The following is a 22,936-nucleotide window of genomic DNA, read 5'->3' on the forward strand; positions in this document are numbered from 1 at the left end:
CGGAACGAGTAATTTAAATGGTTTTAAGGGTGTAGCTAATTTATTGAATAGCTTTTTTCAGCGGAAATTGCACACAGGCTGAAATACAGTTCGAAGCAGATTGTACTTAGATAGTCAAGAATTATAGCCGCGCACTTGAAATTGTTGCGAAATTTTCATCAACCCGCGGAAATTTTTAGCCCTTCCGTTCCATTGAACTTTTGAGTGAACCAGCGCCAGCCAAAGTTTTCGATGAGACGGACGGATTCTACTATTCTGAGCAAGACGGAATCTACTACGATTTGGACAATCCAGGTATTTTGAAAACGATGTGGCGAAAATTCTTCGACAAAATTTGCGTAGGCTGTTTTATTACTTTTGATTGGTCGGACGACTTAAAAGAAGCTTTTGATTGGCTTAATTTTCCGATGCGATTTTGTCATTCCGTGATTTCAGACCATTTTTAAACCCTTTTTTTATAATTTTTATAAAGAAAAATAGACAATATTGGCCCAGTTTTAGTCGCTTCGGCGAACGGTTTCCCCTGTCTAATCCTTTTGGAAACTCGAGCTCTTCGGTTAACCCGCGCAGAGTACAGCAAAGACCTGCCCATAGCTTAAAAGGGGTGCCCTTTTTCCCTAAACACTTTGCCTCTCCGATTTCAAAGTCCCTTTTCAGGGCAGACAGAAAACGCTCATTTTGGAAATATCAATATCAGCCCCTGTTTTTGTGTTTTCAAGGGTAGAAGAGGCCACTTTTTCCGCGGCGTACTTGATTAGACTTCCCTAGCGAATATAAACTAATCCGGATTAGCCAAATGGCTTTTCCGCCGTTCCAAAACTGCTTTTTAAAACAATAATTGACGACCGGTAGGAAAGAGCGGGTCTTTGCACACGTTGATTTTACTCTAGAAAACTTGGCAAGCCTTAGTCTGGTTCTGAAAACCTTAATTTTATTTAATAAGTTATTAATAATATATTGAAACAGTGATATTGCAAAGCGGCTTTGCGGCTTTGTTTAAAAGCCGCTCCGCGGCTTTTCAATTGAGCTCTTCAGAATCTGACTCAGGTTTTTACACAGGTTGCCGAGCCCAGCCTGTGTAGAAAACCTGAGTCAGGGTCATGACTCATGAAAGAGCTAAAATCATCATCGCTAGTTTCGATAAAAAGCTGTATTTTCAGTCAACTTCGTCATCGTCTGGGAGGTGAGCGAGCCCGGAGCTGCACTGGTCGCCGACGCCACTTTGGCGGTCAAAAGCGATGTCGACCGCTATGTCGAGCAACAACAGGCCGACGACTTGGCACGGGTTGAACATTATCGCTTCATACAAGCATTCTATGATGGAACGGGCGCGACATAAGTTTTGGTTAAAATTAACGCGATAAAACTAGGGGCCTTTCTAGTTTTTTTAAAAGCAGCCACGTATGATTCCACGTCGAATTAAGGGAGTCTCAGCCAATTAAGGAAATTTTGCTTTTCCGTAGAACTCTGAAGTAATTATTCTTTTTCGAGTTGCTCAAGAGAATCTTAATTCGTCCGTAGACACACTCGAAGCCCGGCTGCATTGCGCTGCTTCAGGAAAGCTCAAGTTTGAGGGCGGAATAATTTCAAATTAGCGATAAGGGTCACGTGCTTCCCCTGCTTTAATGAATAATTCAGTTTTCAATCGGAGATGATCTGAAAGCAGATTTGCTCTTTCGGGGCGTCGCCTTTCTCTTTCCAATCAGGAAAGCCAACTGACTCGGTTCAACCTTTTCAAAGGCAGCTGCCCAGCAGCTTTTAAATCTTGTTCTCGGCGAACGTGCTGTCCATGATGGTGAGTCTAAATCCGCGCCAGCAGGAGCAACTAAAACTCACTGACCTGGATTTTCGCGCGTCTAAAATTCCTATTAGCCGCTGAAATTTGGAAAACGCAGACGCGACCACGTGAATATTCCGTTGATGAAGTGAGGGACGCGATTTACGAGATTGTTCTTCTCGAACTTGAAGGCGTTTTCTAGCTGACTTTCTACTGTACAGTCTGTTTAATAAACATTTTTACTCAATATTTATTTCAAGGTTTAAAAATTTTAATCATAAATAAATTTAATACTTTCTCCAGTCTAGACAATTCTAAGTCGTTTACTTTCTAACGAAATAAGCCACAAACACAAGTCATCGGGGGTTGTTATTCGAGCTGTCCCTAACCCTAACCCTAACCCCGGGACCCCCTCCCACCTCTCGTCTAAGGGTTTTTCCCGGACTCCCCTTCAAAATTCCTTTTCCCTTACCCTAACCCCTAGCCAAATTCTAGAGATATGGGATGGTTCGAATCATAGGCTCGAATGATAACCCCTCTCTACGAGTAAAATGGTTGCTGAACTTAAGGGTATCATCATGTTAAAAATATAAATATGAGTAAGAGGTAAAGGTAGCTCAAAAAAGGTAAGATTCCAGAAAGTTCGAAAAGGGCTGGATTCCTGATTCTCCGGATTTTTGATGCTCCTAAAGGGTTGCTCCTACCCTAGGCTTCAAATTAACTTTGCAAGAAACGCTTGCCTAAAATATAGCCAGATATAGAGACCGGAAGAAAGTCAAACTTACCCGAAAAAAGAGCGCAGCAAACTCGAGTTGGATGTTATGGACACGAGCGCGCTACCTGTCCGATAACGCCCAACACTTGAAACCGTCGCTGAAACCAGAAAGATGTTTCCAAAACCAGTTCTGGCAGATAATTGCTCGGAAAGCCCTGTTGACATAATCACAAAGTTGAATCAAGCAGGCATTAAAAAAGCTTTTGTAATTTTTCATCGAGAATCACCTCTCAAAGTTTGAAAACGACAAAAATAAGCAGAAAAATATGCAACTTTGGACACTTCATGTTCGATCATGTTTTCTGATGTTTTTTTGGATCAGGGGAAAACATCGCTTCTTGACACTTTTCCCCGAACAAGCAAAATATTTATGCAATAAATGATGAGGTGCAATGAGTGTAAAAACTTGTTGTCTGCTAAACAACCCTCGTGTGTATGAAAGACTATGACAGACTTTGTATGGAACCGCCTGGTCCGTGTTTTGAGCCAGAAAATGGTGAAGTTCATGGGGGAGGAAGAGCAAATGTTTTATGCGGATTAGAACTTGAAATGTCGCTAACTTTTCGTTGTCTCGCATCCGAAATCCACGCTTTTTGCGGTTTCAACGTAAATTTTCTAAAATTGGATTCTCAATTTTTGTTTTTTATTGGATTTCAACATGGGGGTGTTTTTATTTCAAATGAAAAGAAGATTTTAGAGCAGCCCAGATTTTTATCGCGAATCTTCTTGGTGTTTTGAGTCTTCTTGATGTTTTTACATTTTATTTTTGATTTGTCCGAAAAATAAAAGACGCGTCTTTATACCCTCACAAAGAGATATAAACAGCGCCATCTGCTGCTACAGCCGGGTCTTTATTTTCACATATGGCCTCAATTTTTCGGCCAGTTGTAGGAAATTGATAATGATCAAAAAATTTTCCAGGGGAAAAAAATCTGATAATCTTTGGAATACGAAAGAAATGCGTGAATTTTTAAACTTGCTTCTTTCTTCACACTTCTAGCACGAAATGATGAAAGAGCCATCGCCGCCCGAAAGAGTTCAGTTTGAATCGATGTTCGGCGCGCTGAGTGGTTTCATTTGCATCAAACGTGCACTGGAAGTATGATCTAGTGGCATGGTCCAGGAATTCGGGCAACAGAATTCTTTCCATAAATTTTATGATATAGAAGTAAGCAATCGAGTCGTTCTTTTGGCCTCTTCGGAATCGCTGAATCTGCGAGAATCAAAAAAAATAGCGGATTCCAATTTGGGCAGTTTCGAGTTTAGCGTAAGCCAAAAATTTCGCTGCTAAAAAGTTCACGGCTTTCACACCGACTGGACGGTAAGTAACGTGAACAAATTGGTTTCGGCCGAAGCAAGGAAATGAGATTTGCTCTCTTTCGCATTTGTAGCTCGCTAGATCCAGCATCGGGGCTTTTTCTTCTTGGGCGAAATAAGCCTCGGGAATTCGATTCTGGCTCCACGCTCCGAGGATGAGCCGAAAGGGATGTCGCCTGATCCGGGTGGAGCTCCGATCCCGCAACCGTAACCGCCACACAGACCTAAGTAAGCGTTTTGTATTGCTCAAGTAACAGTCGCCTCGATCTAGAACCATACCGGAATTTAAGGAATAAGCCGTTTGAGAGCATTTTCAAGCTCTTTTTTTCTTGATTCGAGGATTTTCAATATTTTCGTAAAATATTTTTTTTTTAGAGTTTCATCTTGAAATTAGAGAAATTATTATTTGCGAAGAAATTAGAAGGTAACTCATTTAAAATTTCGCGGCGTCAATATGGCCCATTTGGCTGAGCCAATCTCGTCATAATCAGATTTCACGGCGAGCGGGTGGAGCAGTTTTACGAAACAGAGCACTCCTTATCGCAAAATGCACCCTTGAACTTGCACAAGCCGAGAAGCGTGATCTTCTCAGTAACAGCAATATTGAATAATGCACGTCTGACGACACGGCTGGGTGGATGCATCCGATTGATGCTAGCTTTGAGGCCAGGTTTATTGATACTTCCTTCTGTCTTACTGCCACGTTTTCGGGAAACACACAGTACTTGAAATTCGAGGCGACTAGACGAAGCTGTCTTCCCGAAACTAATCCAGGAAGGGCGCCTCCTTCTTTTTCCCAAGTTGTTTGAACTTTATTCAAAATTTGAATTTTTATTGCCGCTCTTAATTTCTATAAGCCTTCTCTTCCCTGAATTTCACCATAAGGTCACGCAAATGATCTGTAACCCTAACCGTAAACAAGCTGGTTCAAAGTTCTCCGAACCGGCCAAAATACCAACTTTCACCCATTTATAAGATTGTATTTTTAAAAGTGATAAATGTAAGAAGGAAGAGGCAAAAAGATGGTGAGAAGTGTTATTATCAGTAGACAAGTTACGATGACAATTGTCCAGAAAAAGTAGGTGAGCAAGTTACTCTGCAAACAGCTTCTCTTCGTTGACAATCGGGCGCGAGCACCAATCGTTTCACCTGATAAGGAAGATCGAAAATCGCTTTCCTCCAGAAGATTGTATTGAGGGGAAGGAACGGGAATCGGAACTAAACATACGAGTTGGTTTTCTGATTACGGTTTTCAACACAGGTTGTGGAGCCCAGTTTGTTTTTACCTGACGTCCAATGTGGATAATTCATGTAGACTTCGTATGATGGTGGTGCATCTGCAACACCTTTTATCTGACTATCTCCGGAGTATTGGTTCATATCAGCTTGCGACTGTGCAACTTGCTCTTCAATATATATCTTTCGAAAAAAAGATTGTTGTTTTTCTTCTTATGAGAGACTAAATGGCCGGTTGGGCGAAACATACACGCATGCGTGGTGAGCCATTTTCCCTTTTTCACTCAGTTCATTCATACACTACTTCGATAAGCAAGTTATTGCCGGCGAACTAAGCAAGATCGACTCATATTTTTGCGGGATTATTAGTAGCTAAAAAACGCTTACAATCTGCACGCAATCGAGTTTCTTCCAGAATCCATTCCAGAGCTGTCAAAAGTCATGACGTAAATTTATTTTTCTTTGCTTTTCCGTTTTCTGCGTCAAGTTTGTAAAAGCGCGAGAAAACGCGCCGCAGAGAGCAACCTTTTGCGTTTTTTAATCACGTTAATCAAGCAGCCGCGAACTTTAAGAAATCTGCAAATTTCCAGCAAGCATCATCTAATCTGTGCCGTTATGCAAGCGCCTGAAAACATCCCCAAACACAAACAAAAAATGCGTTATGGTATTATGTCGGCCTTGGCAGCGGGTGCCACGACATTGGCTGCCGCTGAACTTTCCAAATCTAAAACGGGTTAAATTCGTCTCGTCAAAATAATTCAAAAAAACTGCCCACTTGCATTATCTCTCCAGCCAAAATGAAAACAGAGTCCGACGATCGCAGCTCCACGAAAAACCGATTATCGAAATCGTTGATTGTGATTTTGCGTTAGCCAAGAAATAATAGATTCTAGCACTCGTTCTTTAAAGCAGACTTACTTTATTTTCAATTCAAAACTGTCTAGTTAGCTTTACTTCATTCTTCAGTCCTTTTTAGTTAAGAGAAAGTCATCTGCGATTACGATTTTCTTTTCACCTGTATATTTTAGAGTGACACCCTTAAGAATACAGTTAGAAAAATAAGCATAACCTTGGGAGAATTTTCTTGAAAAGAATTGAGTTTCTACTCCCGCTAAAATGAATAAATTTTGATCAGACAGAAGAGCAAAGTGCAAGATGAAGGAATTAGTCGGCAGACAAAATACGCCCCAGACGTGGGCAGAGAAAACTCAATTATCATCTGATCTGGTTGAATGTTTCGTGTGAACGACGGCGGGAGTGAATCGATTAAGGATTCAGAAAAGCGCGGGGGCTTGGTATTTTTGCTCTTCGGAAATTTGGACTCGAGGCGAAAATGAGCTAACCTTTCGCTGGAAGGAGATTGAGCAGATCTTGTACAACACCTTGTCGAAAATTATCAACTTATCGCGCCAAGCCTGGGCGGTTCTAATCGCCACTGATTTCACGTTCATCCCGCCACCAAATTCGCAGTACCGAATCTTGCCAATCTTGGCGGCCAGAAACACCAGCTCATGACCTCCGTCCTGACCTAATTATTGAGCTATCTCACTTTCAAAGCGACAATTTTCAAAAACGCTCTTTTGATTGATGCTTATCCAACTCGCGGGCTGTCAACATGGAATATTCTAGCGTCGAGAATTTCCTTGAAACCTTGCTTATCTCTTTTAAAGAGAAAAAGAACGTTCATTCTTGAGCTCAGCTAGGAGCGAATGGAGTTTTGAGAAAAAGCGCAAAAAATGATTTTATATTAGTATTATTTAAATATTATTGTATTTTTTATATATGATATTTTATATATGATGTTAATATATCGTATATAAAAATAATAAGCAATAATTAATTATAATATAACATAATAATAATTTCATTATTTTTAAGGACCCCCCGGGTCCCCCCCCCCCTCATTAAGAATCGCGAAAAGGGGCTTTTAGGAGCAGCTTTTCTCCGATACTATCTTCGGTAGCCTGCAACTTTTAGATCCGATCTAGTGTTACAACTAAATAAGAAACAACAGTCTGCTTCAATTGCTAGTTGCCCAATAAATTGGAATTGAATATTCATTTTTTGTTGGAAATTCTTACAAATGTTCGCAGAATCATCATATTTCTCCGAGCAAAGCTAATTTATTCACAGCCGCAATTTCCTTCGCAGAAATATAAAAGCGTCAAATTATAATTTTATATTATGTTTAAAACGAATCCAAACGGTTATAATTCCCACCATTGATGACAAGTTGGATAAGGCCAGAAAATTAAAATTCGATTATCCTCTCATCCGCTCGTTAGAGGAAGGCCTTGAACGTGACGAACTGCTATTTCTCCCCGAATACAGTAAGGAGCACTTATTTTAGATACGCTACGTGTATAGGTGTAATTATCAACTTCTTGAAAGAAAAAGTGCTCTAAGCTTGAAACTGAATAATGCGCGAGTCGAATTCGCCGCTTCGCCAATTCGAGAGGCGCTGAGTTTGCCATCGACGCGGCGGGTTCACGTGTTCCATGCGCTATCTTCGCGAGACTGGATAAGGAGCACGGAAAATTAATAGCAGGGTCAAGCGGCAAAATGTAACATAACGATAAGCGTTGTACAGTCGACACTCCTATCAACCTGATCTTTAACGGCCTGTATATCCTTTTAAGTTGTTGATCAAGAGATCATCATAAGGGAAACGGTTGTAGTCGAGGGTTGAATTTTTAAGTTCCAATTGAATTAAGGGTGTATGTTGTGGATATGCATTTGCTGCGATGCGAAAAGATTGACTCTAGTTTTGCGAATTGTAAAAATTTAATATTAGCGGCATTTTGTAGCAAGCGGTCTGGCAGAGTGAACAGAAAAGTGGCCGAGGCCAAGCGAAAGTTATTTTGAACAGGTGCGGCGAATCTCCTTTCCTTATTTGGAGATGAGCAAAGCGAATCCACAACAGTGTATATAAAATATTATTAATACCCTAATGCGACAAAAGTACTGAATGTCCTTTCTGTAATCAATATTTTAATCCAGCGTCATTCAGTGACTCGTAAAATCCGAGTTGAATAAATTTCGCAACGCTGTTATATTCGCTGAAATTTGACTGCGATTATCCCCAGCGCGGCTTTCAGATCAACTGACAGTTACTTTTGATTGACAACCAGTTACGAAAGTGGGAATTATCCGGGTACGTGTTCTATATGCAAGAAAAGAGTGCTCTAAATATCAATCGCAATTATTACGACGGCTGTTCCACGAAAAGGAAAGCACCACTTGGCTCCTCCACTCGAGATTGATTTTCCGGAAGCTGGGCTCAAGCTGTCCCGCGCAAAATGCACTTGTCGGCTTCGAAATGCACCGGACGCCGAAATTTCAAGACAACACAGTCAACTTATGTCACCGTTAAGACGCTAGCGGAGCGGAGCTAGAATTTGAGAGCATGAACTTTTTGCCACAGATAATTTTCGTTTCCAATTATATTTGGTATTTTACTCCCTTTCTTCAGCCAATTTAACCCTCCCACTAATAAATAATTTGCGATTTTTTTCATCTTTACAGTCCTTTTTCGACCTTTCTTCAAATAAAATTTTTATTTTCGAATAGAAGCGGAACTTTGAAAAATCAGTAAACAAAGCAGGGCAAACACTTTCTTGAGCTTTTCTATCATCCAGCATAAATATTTGATGTTGTCAGCAGAATTTTCTTTTGACGCTTCTTCGTTTTCGCATTTTTGGCAGATAAAGAAAGAAACGAGAAAGGAACCTGTCGCTATTGGGACTTGACGAGGAGTTTCTTTTCTTCTGTCATTGTATGATCAATCAATATGTACTCTCCTGGAGGCCCTGAAGTGGTTGCCATGGGCGCCGGTTGTTCCCACGTAAATGCGTATCCTTTAATATTTTAGCACGAGATTCTGAAATTCTGAAAGCTGTGAACCGGAGCGTGACTTCTTTCCCCTCTGTTCGGATATTTCCTGCTTATTTTCAAAAACACAAACAAAAGATCAACTCGATCTCAAGAGACTCGCATTTTTAGGAAGAGAGAGCTGGAATCGCCTTTGTCGAAGATGGTACAAGGACCCTGGGACGGCGCCATTTATCAAAATGAGAGATCATCGTTTTGGGTTTTATTTAACCTAACTGCGCGAAATTACCAATTTATTGGACAGTTTATTAAACCCAGTTGAAGATGAAAGACATCAAGTCCGAATACCACCTCGAATATCCGCCGAAAAGCCAGCAAAAACAAGCCCAGATCAAGATTTTGGGTCCAAAATCGTTTTTTTTTTGTATATTTTCCCGATAAATAGCCTCTAATAAATCGAGTTGGAGTGTATCTGGCGAGTGATTAATTGAACTTGGGCGCGCTATTTGTCGGTAAAGAGGGAGGACTCGTTTCGTGACTCGATCGAAAGCCAGACTCGCGGCAGGACTGGGCGAAAATGACGGACAAAGGTGCTGACGCCAGCATGTACACAGACGTTTTCAGAGTGCCGCCGATGACTGACAGGAAACGAGTTGTTAAAATTTCGCCCATTTTTTTGCAAAATTATCAATCTGCGCTAGCCACAAAAATTCAGATTCTGATGATTTCCCTTCTCAATATGACATGTTCATAAATTGACCGCAGATCAATTTAAATTCCAGGTGTTTTCGAATTTTTTTGCACAAAAATTCGCGTAATTTTCTTAGAGTACACTTTTCTTCTTTTTAACAACTTTGTGAAAGGAAAGTTTGAACAAAGACCATATGCCGTTTTTTCTGGCATTATTTGTATCCTGGATAGACTCTATGTGATCAGTGTGTTTTCAAACAAATCAAGAACAAAGAGCTTCAAGCCACCACCAAAGGCATTCAGCAGCGGTGCCAAATTCGCAGCAGGAAGGTGTCAAACTCGGTCACGCTTGGATCGCGTTTCTGGATCCTACTGAATTCGCGCGTGAGAAAGAGCGCCTTGCTCTTTCGAATTCTTGATCAGCTTTATCGGCGAATTTTCGAATTTTATTAGATCGCGCTATCTGAATACTGTCAGATTCGTGCTCAGACGTTACCTCAGCCTTTAGAATTTCAAAGCTGTATGTTCGCGGATTCTGAGGAAATGAGATAGGTAACCTTTGTAGAGGACCTTAGTCAGGGAACCTGACTCGAGGTTAGGGTTAGGGATAGATAAGACTCAAAATCTAAAATAAAAAGCGCATAAATTTTACGCATTGTTTTTCTAATAAGCGGATTTTCGCGTGTGCAATGCGCGATTTTCTCATTCTAAACAAAACTCCAGCGTCACGTGCGACCAGATTTCTGCACCAAACCTGACCAAGTTGGTGCTGATAAGGCCAGCGCTGGAATTATCACGACCTTCGTCGTTTACACGTCCGTCGATCGTTGCGCAAAGTCGTTTTCACACTGTGGTCGTCGCTCGACTCACGATTTTGACAAGCGCCAACGCAATCCAAGCATCTTCTGACTTTTCAAGGTCGCTTTTCGAACTTTTTAATAACATTCTTACTCGGGCATATAATTTGCTTCGTATTCTACTTTATTCTAGTGCCTCGAAAACCTCTCACTTCCCCGCCAGTTTTTTAAGCCAGTAGCTTAGCAGGCGTATAATACGCTTGAAGATATCCGCTCTTAATCTTTTAACACAGCGAGATGACACCAATGAGTTACCAACTACTCCGGCGACTTTACAGGGAAATCAAGTCAGCGCTCTAAATCCAAAATTATCTAACAGCCATTTTCTCTTTCGAGCATTTTACTGAACGCAAACAAAAGTGAACGACCAAAACAATATCGTCCTCGATCAGCTCATCGAGATCTCAACTCCTCGACCGAGTTTTTCGCGGATACGGAAGCCGCCCGGGCCTACCGCGCCTTCGAAAGGGATGAAATCAACAACTCCCGGGCGCGGATTCGACGACTGGGATCAACTCACGGCCGAGTGGATCCAGCAAACCAGACGCAATTCGCTAAAGAAACCACAGTCAACCACGACTATGTTTCGCATCCATTCTCCAAGGTAGGATCAGCCGCATTCCACGTTAGAGAGACGGCATTAGAGAAACAAGACGACGTGCTGAGCTTGCTAACCTCTGTAGAAAACCTGAGTCAGGGCCTGAAAGATCTTTTTTTAAAGCCGCGTGGCAGAGTTACCTTTCAAATTCTGCCAAAGGTTCATTCAAAAAGAAAAGGTTATGCGGCTTTTAAAAACTGATCGTTCAGACCCTGACTCAGGTTTTCTACACAGGTTATTGCCGAGTCCACATGAAGTGCTCTGCTGCTAGAAAAATGACGATGAGTCATGTTTTAGGCGGCGCAAATTGTTCCAGCGGGAGGAAACATCGAAATGGGCGATGGAACTCGAGACTTGGGAACTAATTACGGTAGTAACATCATTCACGCGTTTTGAGCGAACAAGCAAATTTGCCTAGCCGCTGATTATGCACCGATCGTTGGCGCGAAACGACAAGAGCCGCTAAAGCCCAAGTACACGCCAAAGCCACAAGTAAGCAGAAATCGAAGAATTATCATTTTTATCTTGCTTTTACAACGTGCATCTTTGCATAAACCAGACACGTGATGAAGAGGAAGTGACCCCTCTCAGCGTTAGAATTTTTCCGCCGCGAAGTTGGAGGGCGCGTTTATTTTAACCACGCGGTCGAAAAGTGACCGATTATGTTTAAGGTGTCTTATCAAGCGCCGCAGTTCTCGGTATCTCGCCAGGCATACGTCAATCACGGCGCGATTACCAGACCAAAGGTGTTTTCCGCAATCAAGCTTGATTTTCTAAACGCCGGCTCTTTTACTTTAGGACTATGCTCCAGAAAATAGCTACAGGCCTTCCAGTTCCCCGGCGCAGAAAGACACAGAGGTTCGATCTTCTTTTAAAACCTGGGGTCCACAGCCAAAAGTCGATACTCCCTGGGCCGATTTGGCGAAAAAACGAACAGAGAATGGCTCAAAAAGACAATAACCAGATGATATCGACTCATAAGAGTAGCATTCCCATTTCAAAATTGAAAGAGCCATTGAAAGTGCTCTACTCTAACAATGGAGAAAAGCCATTGACGAACTATTCGGCCGACTTTATCAACGGTTCAGTAGACGCTCGGAGAAGCCCAATCAAGCCAGAGCAAGTGCAGTGGACGGACAGACCGAAATTCGAGGCCAGCTCGCAGTACAAGGTACTTACAAGGCAATCATTGATCTTTTCGCAGAGAAAAACGAAGAGCGTCGATTCAGAAGTTCAAGAATCTCTTGATTTTCAAGAGCGCCGCTTTCACGCGCCATTATTTATCTAATCAAAGCTACAAATGCCGTTTTCTTCGATACACGTACTTTACGAATTTGATTGAATCCAATTTTCATACATCGTTTCTTAATTTTAATGAGAGTTGAAAGAGGAGAGTTCAAAGAGTCGGTTGCTTGTTTTGATGAGTTGCGCGATATGTCGATAATTTGTAAAATAGGATCACTTCGTTGGGGCAACAGGGCGTCGGCCAGCGAACTACAAGCCAGTGTTGTCTTACCGGAAGCCGTCGCAGGAGATGCTCAAACTCAGCACAGGTATTACTCGCCCGGATTAGCCAAGCTCACCAAATCCAACACTCTAGCCCGGGAAGCCTTCCGAGGCGACTTCGCCCTGCCCCCAAAATCCTGCAAGCCTGAACTGCGAGCCTACCACAACGAGACAGGCATGGACTCGGCCACAGAATACAGAGACCGCTACAGTCATCGAAACTGAGAGGATCAATGCTGGTCGATTCTCGATTCTGTGAATAGCTTTATTTTTTTATCGAATGTATTTTACATGACAACGAAAATATAACATTAATAATAAACGAAAATAGTTTTGCAACTTCAGGGAGTAGAAATATATCAAGATTTTTATCCGGGCTTTTTGACAAAAATTAACATTGTGACACCCTTATTTTCTGCCAAAAAATGAGAATATCCTTGAAATAACATCATATAACAAGTTTAATATAAAAAATAAGGATGTCACCATGCAAACTTGAGGAGAAAAAGCTAAACAAAAATCGCGCTTATTGAAGTCCACTCCAAAGATTGAAATCAAAGTGGAACATCAACGTAGGAACATAACGGAGTTTAAGGAAGCAAATGCAGGAACAGAAAAAATGAGTAATAGTTTTAGTAAAGTTTGAGAGCTCTGGAAATTGTGGTTAACTTTGAAATCGTTACTTTGAATTTTTGAATTTTGGACTCGTCACTTCTTTTTTTGCGGCTTAGTTAGAGCAGCAAAGAGTTGAACTCCTTGTTCAACCCATTCAGCCGCACTCTTCGGTTGTCGACTCTGGTTGCTATCGACTTTGGCGGAATCTGCGCTTCCATCGCAGCGTGCTCTAGAGATAAGCAGTGAGAAAGCTGATTTCTATTCTAGTAGAAATCAAACCCGCTGGCTGGCTGCGGATTGCTCCGTTCGAGATAAGCATTTGCCCAATCGCCGAGAAGGTTGAGCCCAGTTTCCATTACTTTCGCCTCGGCACGTTGATAGAGCAGATAATGCTTCGCGTTCGTGGCTTGGAAGGGCTTAGGGAGCGTGATTGAGGACGGATGAACTCAACGCCTGGATTGCCTTTCAATTTAAAGCAGTCGGCAGCACGCGCTAATGCTCCGTGAACTTTTTAGAGCAGAAAGAAATTAACCCGGGCGATTGCCTATTGCTTGGCTCGGCAACCTGTGTAGAAAGCCTGAGTCAGGTTTTGGAGAGCTCATTTTCAAGCGCATTTGGGCCCTTCAAAACCTGACTCAGGATTTCTACACAGACTGCCGAGCTCAGACCAATTGAAACTGGAATGTTTCCTGAGCCGTTCCTGAAAATGGGCCAGGAAATAGATACTCAATTAGGGTATTGGAATACGTTCGGCAGTTGTGATTGAAGAGGCGGTATTTGTCTAGGCTACTGCTCAAACACACAAAAGAAGCAAAAAACGTTACCAGCTGTCCAGTCCTCGCGAATACTGAAAATGTAGCTTTCGAAGTCTTGCTGAGAACGCTCCGTGAAGCCGGCGTAAATTTCATCCGCCAGGTTGAAGCCTTCTTTTGGCGCGTACTGGCTCGCTTGTTCAGCACCGTATTTTTCGAACCAGTAATGTTTGCCGAAAGCGCGCACTTCTGTGTGAATTTCGTTTACTAATCCCATCGAGAAGGCGTAGCCGATCACGTAAACTTCCGATCCTACCATTTCTGCAAAAAATACAAAAATTAATTTTCATAATTTTAATAATTCTAATAGTTTGGCAGTTTGAATTAAATTTCGAGTCCTAAAACACCCTCGATTTCGTGAATTTCTCGAGGAACCAAGTCTGTCAGCACTTTGGCGCCATCTTTCGTCAGGGCGACTGTATCTTCTATCCTCACTCCGATGTTGTGGTACTTTTCCGGGAAAATGGGGTCGGCGGGGATGTGCAGTCCGGGCATGATGTTTAGTACGTGTCCGGCGCGGAGTCGGTCCCTTGTGTTTTCAAGAATCTGGTCTTGAAGATCTGAAAAACACGATTCAGGGGAACACGTGAAAGAACACCCTTGCCAGATTGATTAGGGCGAAAAAGGAGGGGACAAGAGATCCGGAAACCGGAGGCGAAACGCCCGACAAGCGTTAATTAATTTCTTTGGCGAAGAAACACTGACGAACTTACCGAGGCCGATGTGGTGCCCGATGAATTGTTTCGACAGCGATCGGGCAATTACGCCGAAGGTCTGCTCCCGCGACAGTTTCTGGTTTTTGAAGAAACCGAGGTCGAAAAGGCGCTGCGAAAAAGTGACGATCATGTAGGTCCACAGCTGATCCAGCGAAACCTTGATCTTCTTGTGATTCTGATTGTTGGGTTAATGAAAGCCCCAAAGAGTTTTTTATTAAGATTTTTCAAATAAAGATTTTTAATTTTTGATAATCGATCTTTAAAAATAAAAAAATTCATAAATTAAGCCCATATTCTTGAGCATATTTAAAATAGTATTTTGAACTTCCAACACGATCGCGTAAATTTCCGCTTGTTCCGTCGAAAACTTCCCGCTAACTGGCCACGTGCGGGAGATTCTGAACGAAAAGAAGCATAAGAATTTGATTCTCTCCTTTGGCTTACTTTTACCTGGCTGTGTAGCCGCTAACTCGCGGACTGGCGGAAGCGATTACCAAGGCGCCGTCCTCGACCTGGCCGAAATTCTGGTCGTAATGAGGCATTATTGCGCGCTCGCCGCCAGCCACCACCGTCGAAGTGGAGAACACCTTCTCTGCGCCTCTGGAAAAAGACGATTAGAAAACGCGGCGGCGATTACGGCGCCAAAAGAGGATCAGCCAAGTTTCTCAAATAAGATAGCCTTGAGCCTGATACACGCGCGCGAGTTTGATAAACAGGGGCTTTATTCGAGGATGATCTAACCTGCTGCGGCAGCCGAACTCGAACAGCGAACTCAGGTAATTCTCGCAGCGGTGTTGACGAGACGCAATCATAACGTCCAGCAGCCCTTCCGCAGAAATGCCCGCCGCCTTGCCAATAATATCCACTTCCTTCGCCCAGAGTTCAACAAAAATGCTTTTCAATTGATATCTGAGAGCCATTTGCTCGGCTCGGCAACTTGTCTAGATAACCTGAGTCAGGTTCTGAGAGAGCTAGAATAAAAAGCCGCGGAGCGGCTTTCTAAGAACGTAGCCGCGAAACGTCTCCGCTAGAATTTATGAAAATTCGTTTTTAAAAAGGCCGCTCCGCGGCTCTTCATTTTAGCCTTTTCAGAACCTGACTCAGGTTTTCTTGACAGGTTACCGAGTCCAGGCGATTTTAACGTAAGGAAAAACTTTTGAACTCGTTTCCTCAGGTGTTTTATCCGCGCGAATCTGCTGAATTAGCGGAGACAAGGGGAAAATTTCTGCCTCGTTTTGCACGGCGGTGATTATTCCATCGTGAATGTGGCGTGAGTGGAGTGACATGTTTCCGATTCGCCCGGGCTGAACGTCTCCCCATATTTTGAAGTTCGACTGAAAACAGGCAATTATCTTTCTAAAATAGGCGCGAAAATCGTCCTGCTTCTCATTAGAAATTTTTCTTTCGCTGGAACTGTTTTTCCAGCTTTTCTTATCATTTTTTCTTCGATTTCTTTTTCAAAATTTGGCATAAAATATCTCTATCTTTGAATTTTGAGGAAAAAGCGATAATCAATTGTGCGGTGGGTTTTGTAAATATGTAACGCGCTTTTTGGAACGATGAGAAGCAAAAGCGAGATTGTTGATGATTATTGACGTACCTTTGCAAATTGTTTCATGTCTTCGGCGAAAGTCTCGATGTCTTTTGTCTCGTCGACGCCAGTGAGCTTCTTAGCCAGCTCGGTTCCCGCTCGGAAACCCGTGACCATTTCGTTTGCCTGATTTTAGGGTTGAAAAAATCTAATTATCGAAAAAATTTAAAAATCAAATTTTCCCGCTTTATCGCAGAATTTTGTTTTTCAAAAATTTTCAATTTATTATTTTTTAATTTTCGAACAAAAAACTTTGTTTAAATGAAATTTTCAACCATGAGCTCATCCCTCTCAGAAACGTACAACGTGGCCTTGTGCTGCGGGAAGGGCAGTCCTTTTCTGGGTTCTTGAACTTTAGACTTACTTTGCCGCGAAAAAGGGGAAGATTTCAAAATATTGAACCGAGTGTTCCTTTCACCGTGGAGACGAGCAGAATCGCGTCGGCCTCGACAAAGCCTGTTAAATAGTGGAAATTCGAGTCCTGCACAAAAGGATAATAAGTTCCAGTCGACATGAGCTTGTCGCTCGCACTTGGCAGGATCATGACGAATTCGGAGCGTTCTTGGCCTTGAAAATTGTGTAAATTTCGAGAAAAGAGATGATTTTTATTAAAATTTCATCTATTTTTTCACTGATTTTCTTAACAACGCCATGGAACAGTTGAAAAGATTATGATCAGAGTAATAACCGCTACAACTTTAAGATTTAGATCATCAAAAAAACAGAATTTTTCGGAAGCAACGAAATTGCTGACAGCTGCTAGCAATAAAGGAAACTGGCTATAAAGCGGATAGGTGAAAACTTATTACCATTCAATGTTTGACTCCTGAAATGAAGCTGATAAACAGAAGAAAAAGCAATATTTTGCCATGAGCTTCGAAGTACTGTTTTGTTTTTTGTTTCTACTACTGATAAAATAGAATTAGAGATAATAGGAACGCAAATAAAAAGGGGAAAATCAAAATTGTTGATTAAAATTAAGTCGCAAAAGTTTTCGCATTTTAGCGGCCGTTTTGGATATTCTAACAACGACCTCTGGAATTCGCCCGCCGTCGAAGAAATACCACAAACGTCCACTGCTAGAATCGGTAATTTCTACAATCTCAGCGATCCCCCTTTTTCCCGACAGAAATAAAAGTTACCTTCCATCTCGGCAAGCGGTTTCAACTCGCTGCTTTCTTTTTCAAGCATCCTCGAAATCACGCGTTTTCGACGATTTTTGAAAAAATCTTTTGCCATTCCCGAAAGAACTTCGTTCTCTTTCATGCTCTCGCCATGCGTCCAGGGAGTCATTTGTGGACAAAGAAGAGCCCTTCATTTAGTTCATTTCATAGTAATAGCTGTGCTCGGCGACCTGTGCAGAAACCTGAGTCAGGGTCTGAACAGGGTGGCTATTTTGGATTTGGGGGTTAGTTGGAATTGGATTGGATCCAATCCAATAAGTTTTGGATGGAATTTGGATGGCCAGGGTACCGGATTTTGTTGGGGAAAATTGGGCAATTGGGGGAATTGGGGAAGTGGATCCAATAAAAAATATATCGCTAAACTATGCAAAGAAAGGTCATATTCATGATAAAAATGAACAATTTCAGATAAAAAATCATTGTTTTGGCTATGTTGATCCTCCTTTCGGATAAAAACTTACTGTTTCGCTTCTTTTCAAAGTACTAAAAGCCTTGGAAAAATTGGAAATCCAATTGGATCTAATTGGAATTGGGGATTTTCGGGGAATTGGGTAATAATTGGATTGGGTTGGATTTTCGATGGATAGTTACGACTCAAAATTTATTGGATGGAAATTGGATGGCCAGACCCCAAAATTTTGTCCAAAATAGCCACCCTGGGTCTGAAAGAGCTAAAATGAAAACCTGCGCAGCGGCTTTTAAAAATCGAAGCCGCTGTGCGGCTAAAAATTTGAAAAGCCGCGTAGCTAGACCCTGACTAGATCTTTCAGTCCCTGACTCAGGCTTTCCACACAGTTTGCCGAGCCAAAAGTAAAATACAGTGGGTTGCGCAGGTAGTTGCCCCTTTGCGATTGCCGCTTTGGTTGCCCCTTCGCCCGCGCTTTTCTATTGATCCTTTCTAGACTTGCTCAAAGTGATTGCAGGATTGGTTGACCCTTCGCCCGCTCAAACTACCTGCGCAACCCACTGTAAATGCTTGCGAAAGATATCAAAACAACAAGAAAATGAAAAAAAAAGAACATTGCCTGCGCTGATTTGTCCGAAAGAAAAGCTGCTGCCCGAACTGCCGTAACATTCTTCAATTGACAAAATTGACAATTTTTGAATTTGCGTGATTTTGAATTTCTTTCACTCAAATTTCATTCTTTTTTTTTTGTTCGTACTTGTTTTAATTAGAACTTTTCAAATTGAAAGAAGCACAATCGTGATATTAAATAAAATGAAGACGATGGAAGTGGAGTTGAATTGACAAAAATAACCATATTGCACAAGATGAGACTTTTGAAAAATCACTGTTAGGACCGGTCGGAAAAAAGGTAACATAAATGACAGCTAAAAGAAAACTAAAAGAGAGAAAAGGAGTATCTGTATTTTTGTTCTTTGGACAGAGGGAAGTTGAGCTACTGAGAGAACAGGATGATTTCGGCGCTAGAACTTTTTACACTTCGATTTCGATGCGAGTGTCGTCGTCTTCTTGTTCCACGCTGACGACGGCTCCTCGATAAAGGACCAGATTCTTGGTCTCGACTACATTGCACACGATTTCGTGCATTTCGATGTGGTCGTCGACTAAAGTCGTGTTTTCCGCCGGAATCACTAAAAATATCCTTTATAAAGAGCTCGATATACGAAAATGGAAATGAATACGTTATAAAAAATGGCATAGGGTAAACTTCATTAAAAAACCACTATAGACTAAAGTGCTTTTTCTAAAAGTCAAAAATTCATTCTCTATTCTCCTAGCAGCTGGAACAAAAATTAAGCTAAATTTGAACTATCGACCCCCAGTAACAAATCGGTCGGTCCGCCCTTTTGACCCCAGCTGCGAGATAGAATATAAGAGGGTTCGAATGACTTACAATTATAAAATGAAACGACTATGAAAAAAAGAGAGCAGTAAACTGCTTTGAAAATGCAGTTTACTGTTTTGTATTTTTTATACTAAAAATGTACGACGATCTCGACACCATTTCCCATGTTGTTTGCTAATAAACAAATTTTAACTTTATTATATGCTTTTGCATATAAATAATAATAATATGCCATTATTGAACTTTTTAAAAGTTATTTTAATAAGACAAAATTAAATTTTACATCATAAATTGCCCGTGTTTCAGAGATTCACAAAAAATATCTTACCAAACGTCATTCTGGGCGAAAGCTTATTGTCCATCTGAACAGGAGCGAGAATTGGCAGGGGAGAGTTGGACAAAACGTAATAAGTATCGTTGCGGAAGGCTATTTGAGAAAGAGACTCCATCAGTTCCGCGTGTGTCCAAAATTTGCTTGGCGCGATTCGAACAAGCCCCGTCTCCGTCCTAAAAACAGCGTGATTATTTGGTGACGCGTTAATGCAGAGCCTGTGTTTGGTGTGGACTTACGAGTTGTATTCGCCGATGTTATTTATATCCTCGCTCTCGGTGCGCCACAGCTTGAATGATTTGTGGATTTCGTTCAAGTTCTGGGCCGAGGCCGCGTTCGGGCACATCTGAGAGCTGGATTTTGAACTTTTCTTCAGCGCCGTTCTATTTAAAATATTGCGTCAAAACCGCGCTCTCTAACAAAAACAAAAACCTGGAGTCAATTGCCAGTTTGCCCCTGAATCGACTGGGGCTCATGCGCCGCGGCGAGATGGAAATTTTGAACTCTTCGTACAATTTTCGCTGCACGAGCTTTTTCACGTCCGCCGAGCCAAAGTGCGCGCGGTACATCAGTTCGTTGAACGCTAATTTTATTAAAAAACGAACTTGGAAATTGAGTTACCGTGATTTTCACGCAGGTCACTGACAAGATCATCGAGCCAGAATTGCGACTCATTCGCGACTTCGTTCGTCTCGAAAAGTCTCCTTCCTCGATGAACGTTTTCCATTCCTCCAACTGGAGAGATATTTCCACTACTTTCCGGAGCATACGGCATGGTCATGAAGACCAAGCCAAAAACGATGGACAAACAGGCTGTGGAGGCCATGATTCGCTTTCTTTTAGGCGGACTATTGTTTGTAGTCCCGATTTGAGCTTGAAGAAGTCGAATTTTCTCCATGAGTTCTTTGTTGATTTTCTTCAGCTGTTCATTTTCCTTGATGAGGATTTTGTTTCGCGTTTCTGTCTCTTCCAGATGGCGCTTTTTTCGCTCCCGACTTGAAATAGATATAAATATGACAACATCATAAAATCTGATTTTCGCAATCGCACCTCGCACTGCGAAGTTTAGTGCGGAATCCGCACTGCGAAGGCACATCCCTGGCTACCAGTGTAGAAACCTGGTTTCAGGGTCTTGTAAAAACATAAATAAAAGCAGCGTATCTGCTTTTTTTACTAACGAAGACGCAAAGCGGCTTCGCCTAAAAAAACATTTCGATTGGTTTTTATTTCTTCGTCTTTAAGGACCCTGACTCAGAGATAAACACAGGTTCCAGAGCGCAAATAAAAATGTACCTAACACTGGCAGAATGCCTATTTTTAATTTTTCGTTCTTCAGCTTTCTTTTGCGCTTCGGATCTTCGGTAAAATTGTCCCTTTGAATCCATTCCGATAGAATGACAAGCTTGGGTTAAAATATCAGGGACTAGAAAGGTGATTTAAAATTGACTGAAATCAAGGAAGAGAACGCACTTTTGATCTGGGGCGGCGAGAGGGACTGAGCCGGCTTCGCCACGAACTCAGTTGGCTCTACTTTGAGCAGGACACTGTTGCTCTGAGTGACCATCGGAAGACGCGTTGACTTTTGATCGACGATTTCACAGTCGGGTTCCACCTTGATAATTTGAACCGATTCCGTGGCGTGTATCCGCTGTTCACGAAGCGGCGTTCGCGCCTTTTTCATTGGCAACTCTTCAATTCCATTGTTCTGTTGCGCCACTGGAACTTGTTTGACTGAATATGGCGGCGCTGATCGCCGGGAGACTGGAGGTCTTTCTGCGGATTTTCAGATGTTGAACTTATAGATTGAAACCTGAGTCAGGCCCTGAAAACACTGATTCCGAATCAGTCAAATCCATTCCTAGTTTGTGGCTGACTGTAACTCATTGCCGATTGATGCTGTATTTGCTGAGCACATTCGTTGGCGCTTTGAACAAACTGCGATCCAAGGGATTCATTTGAATAGGCACTGTCAGAGCCTAGCGGGAAGAGATTGTTACTTTGAGAGCCGGAAGGATACACCGAATAGACGGGGTCTCGTGGAGAAGCGCCTTCTGATCCCGTAGAGGCGGTATAAGTCGGAGAAGTTGAGTTGGAACTCGACAGTCCGGGAGAAAGACTGTCCGTGCACCCGAAAATTCCATCATCGGAAGAGCCTAGATTTAGATTATTGATTCAATATTCTAAACCCGCTCAAAAACACCATATTTTCGGGGCTAGAGGCGACGAAACGACTAAAAATTGCGACGAATTTTGCGTGGAAAATTAAGCCAAAAATAGCCGCCTACGCAAAATTTGTCGCAATTTTTCGTCGCTTCTTGCTTCCTGCCCACTCTTTCACCAATTTTTCAACACTTACCGGAGCTTGGAGAGCCCCCGCCGCTGTATTCTGTCAAAAAATCATCAGTCAAAATCTGATCCGCGAAAATCTGATCAATGTCGAGAAATCCGAGATCGTCGCTATCCATTGTCGCGGAATTTTTTCTTTCTCTTTTTAAAAATCGCCAGTTTTAACTCTTAAAAATTCGTAAAACAAAAAATATTCTTTTGTGTTCGCCAAGTTTCTTTTTTTGGCAATAAAATAAATAGAAAGATCCTAGTAAATGTCGTTGTTGAGCCCCACACAGAACAGAAACGTAAGGCTTGGCGCTTGCCCAGGGGGCTTCAGATAGACACTAAGATGAAATTAAAAAACTTCACTTGAGGCAAAATTTGATAAAAATTTTTTCGTGCTCAGAAGAAAGAGCAGAAAATTTTGAGTCGAATGGGCTAGATTTGACCCGAAATTTTTAACTTTATGACCCTAAAAATTGCGTAACAAAGTCCAGATTAGGGCATTCTTGATAAACTTTTGGGGAACTTTTAAGGGGTTTCCGTTGGACTTATTCGACGTTCTATAGCTCAAAAGAATCGCCGTCGAAAATTGAGGGGGTTTTTAAGGGTTTTGAAAAAACTCAAGAAAAAATTTTGACCATTTTCCGACCGGTCGGTTTGAAGGTGTTTCTCTTGGAATTTTTCAAAATACGCAAAAACCCCCCCTCAATTTTCGATGACGATTCTTATGAGCCCAAAAACGCCGAGAAAATCAATCAAAAACCCCTTCAAAATCGGCCCCAAAGTTTTTTGAGGAAAATGACTCATAATGACGTCATTTCAAAAAATTATAGAGCCGGAAGTAGACCAATCGACTCAGAATTTTCTACTCTTTCATATGGGGCCATAAAATTTTTTTGAAAAATTTTGCCTCAAATGAAGTTTTTTAATTTCATCTAAGAGAATTGAACGCCTTCTA

General features: G+C 41.9%; 5 protein-coding genes and 1 long non-coding RNA gene across 6 annotated transcripts; 2 read left to right on the forward strand and 4 right to left on the reverse strand.

Annotated features, from left to right (window-relative positions):
- Positions 1–187: 187 nt before the first annotated feature.
- LOC145704552 (uncharacterized) lies at positions 188–1,997 on the forward strand. Its single transcript, XR_014134469.1, has 4 exons — positions 188–294; positions 1,161–1,279; positions 1,741–1,795; positions 1,873–1,997. It is a non-coding gene; the product is annotated as an uncharacterized LOC145704552 (long non-coding RNA).
- Positions 1,998–9,265: 7,268 nt separating this feature from the next.
- On the forward strand, positions 9,266–12,915 carry LOC145704517 (uncharacterized). The gene is made up of 12 exons (XM_081781969.1): positions 9,266–9,329; positions 9,484–9,588; positions 9,901–9,950; positions 10,733–10,779; positions 10,852–11,087; positions 11,379–11,451; positions 11,500–11,573; positions 11,753–11,827; positions 11,880–12,016; positions 12,102–12,252; positions 12,538–12,634; positions 12,682–12,915. The coding sequence occupies exons 2-12, from the start codon at positions 9,514–9,516 to the stop codon at positions 12,810–12,812; spliced, it is 1,146 nt and encodes a 381-aa protein (XP_081638095.1). The 5' UTR covers positions 9,266–9,329; positions 9,484–9,513; the 3' UTR covers positions 12,813–12,915.
- LOC145704520 (uncharacterized) lies at positions 12,833–14,309 on the reverse strand. Its single transcript, XM_081781971.1, has 4 exons — positions 14,027–14,309; positions 13,903–13,983; positions 13,482–13,608; positions 12,833–13,431 (listed from the first exon to the last, which is right to left on the reverse strand). Exons 1-4 carry the CDS (start codon positions 14,271–14,273, stop codon positions 13,296–13,298), a joined length of 591 nt encoding a protein of 196 aa, XP_081638097.1. The 5' UTR covers positions 14,274–14,309; the 3' UTR covers positions 12,833–13,295.
- On the reverse strand, positions 14,310–18,594 carry LOC145704515 (xaa-Pro aminopeptidase 3-like). Its single transcript, XM_081781967.1, has 11 exons — positions 18,531–18,594; positions 17,464–17,633; positions 16,731–16,888; positions 16,603–16,653; positions 16,331–16,447; positions 15,897–16,064; positions 15,472–15,596; positions 15,181–15,330; positions 15,032–15,128; positions 14,728–14,911; positions 14,310–14,574 (listed from the first exon to the last, which is right to left on the reverse strand). The coding sequence occupies exons 1-11, from the start codon at positions 18,578–18,580 to the stop codon at positions 14,339–14,341; spliced, it is 1,506 nt and encodes a 501-aa protein (XP_081638093.1). The 5' UTR covers positions 18,581–18,594; the 3' UTR covers positions 14,310–14,338.
- A 62-nt stretch (positions 18,595–18,656) lies between these two features.
- LOC145704516 (uncharacterized) lies at positions 18,657–21,412 on the reverse strand. The gene is made up of 7 exons (XM_081781968.1): positions 21,118–21,412; positions 20,941–21,070; positions 20,269–20,642; positions 20,080–20,230; positions 19,887–20,030; positions 19,645–19,823; positions 18,657–19,101 (listed from the first exon to the last, which is right to left on the reverse strand). The coding sequence occupies exons 1-7, from the start codon at positions 21,326–21,328 to the stop codon at positions 18,944–18,946; spliced, it is 1,347 nt and encodes a 448-aa protein (XP_081638094.1). The 5' UTR covers positions 21,329–21,412; the 3' UTR covers positions 18,657–18,943.
- A 62-nt stretch (positions 21,413–21,474) lies between these two features.
- On the reverse strand, positions 21,475–22,231 carry LOC145704521 (uncharacterized). The gene is made up of 2 exons (XM_081781972.1): positions 22,004–22,231; positions 21,475–21,800 (listed from the first exon to the last, which is right to left on the reverse strand). The coding sequence occupies exons 1-2, from the start codon at positions 22,110–22,112 to the stop codon at positions 21,490–21,492; spliced, it is 420 nt and encodes a 139-aa protein (XP_081638098.1). The 5' UTR covers positions 22,113–22,231; the 3' UTR covers positions 21,475–21,489.
- Between the last annotated feature and the right edge of the window lie 705 nt (positions 22,232–22,936).

The sequence above is a fragment of the Oikopleura dioica genome, chromosome PAR, assembly GCF_907165135.1.
Source record: "Oikopleura dioica chromosome PAR, OKI2018_I68_1.0, whole genome shotgun sequence".
NCBI classification, from domain to species: domain Eukaryota; kingdom Metazoa; phylum Chordata; class Appendicularia; order Copelata; family Oikopleuridae; genus Oikopleura; species Oikopleura dioica.

Bases quoted from the DNA above. Each gene is read 5' to 3' on its own strand.
- LOC145704516 (XM_081781968.1), bottom strand. From the start codon at position 21,328: ATGAAAAAGGCGCGAACGCCGCTTCGTGAACAGCGGATACACGCCACG. The intron at 20,643-20,940 runs GTACATTTTTAT...ATCTATTTCAAG, and splicing joins AGGCATTCTGCCAGTGTTAG to TCGGGAGCGAAAAAAGCGCC. The intron at 19,824-19,886 runs GTAAGTCCACAC...CGCTGTTTTTAG, and splicing joins AACATCGGCGAATACAACTC to GACGGAGACGGGGCTTGTTC.
- LOC145704521 (XM_081781972.1), bottom strand. From the start codon at position 22,112: ATGGATAGCGACGATCTCGGATTTCTCGACATTGATCAGATTTTCGCG. The intron at 21,801-22,003 runs GTAAGTGTTGAA...ATCTAAATCTAG, and splicing joins CGGGGGCTCTCCAAGCTCCG to GCTCTTCCGATGATGGAATT.
- LOC145704515 (XM_081781967.1), bottom strand. From the start codon at position 18,580: ATGTTACGGCAGTTCGGGCAGCAGCTTTTCTTTCGGACAAATCAGCGC. The intron at 16,448-16,602 runs CTCATGGTTGAA...CCCTAAAATCAG, and splicing joins ACGTTTCTGAGAGGGATGAG to GCAAACGAAATGGTCACGGG. The intron at 16,065-16,330 runs GTACGTCAATAA...GCCTGTTTTCAG, and splicing joins ACATGAAACAATTTGCAAAG to TCGAACTTCAAAATATGGGG.
- LOC145704517 (XM_081781969.1), top strand. From the start codon at position 9,514: ATGACGGACAAAGGTGCTGACGCCAGCATGTACACAGACGTTTTCAGA. The intron at 9,951-10,732 runs AGGAAGGTGTCA...ATGACACCAATG, and splicing joins AGCGGTGCCAAATTCGCAGC to AGTTACCAACTACTCCGGCG. The intron at 12,635-12,681 runs GTATTACTCGCC...CCAACACTCTAG, and splicing joins GATGCTCAAACTCAGCACAG to CCCGGGAAGCCTTCCGAGGC.
- LOC145704520 (XM_081781971.1), bottom strand. From the start codon at position 14,273: ATGGTAGGATCGGAAGTTTACGTGATCGGCTACGCCTTCTCGATGGGA. The intron at 13,984-14,026 runs GTAACGTTTTTT...GCAGTAGCCTAG, and splicing joins TCGCGAGGACTGGACAGCTG to ACAAATACCGCCTCTTCAAT. The intron at 13,432-13,481 runs GTTTGATTTCTA...GCTTATCTCTAG, and splicing joins AATCCGCAGCCAGCCAGCGG to AGCACGCTGCGATGGAAGCG.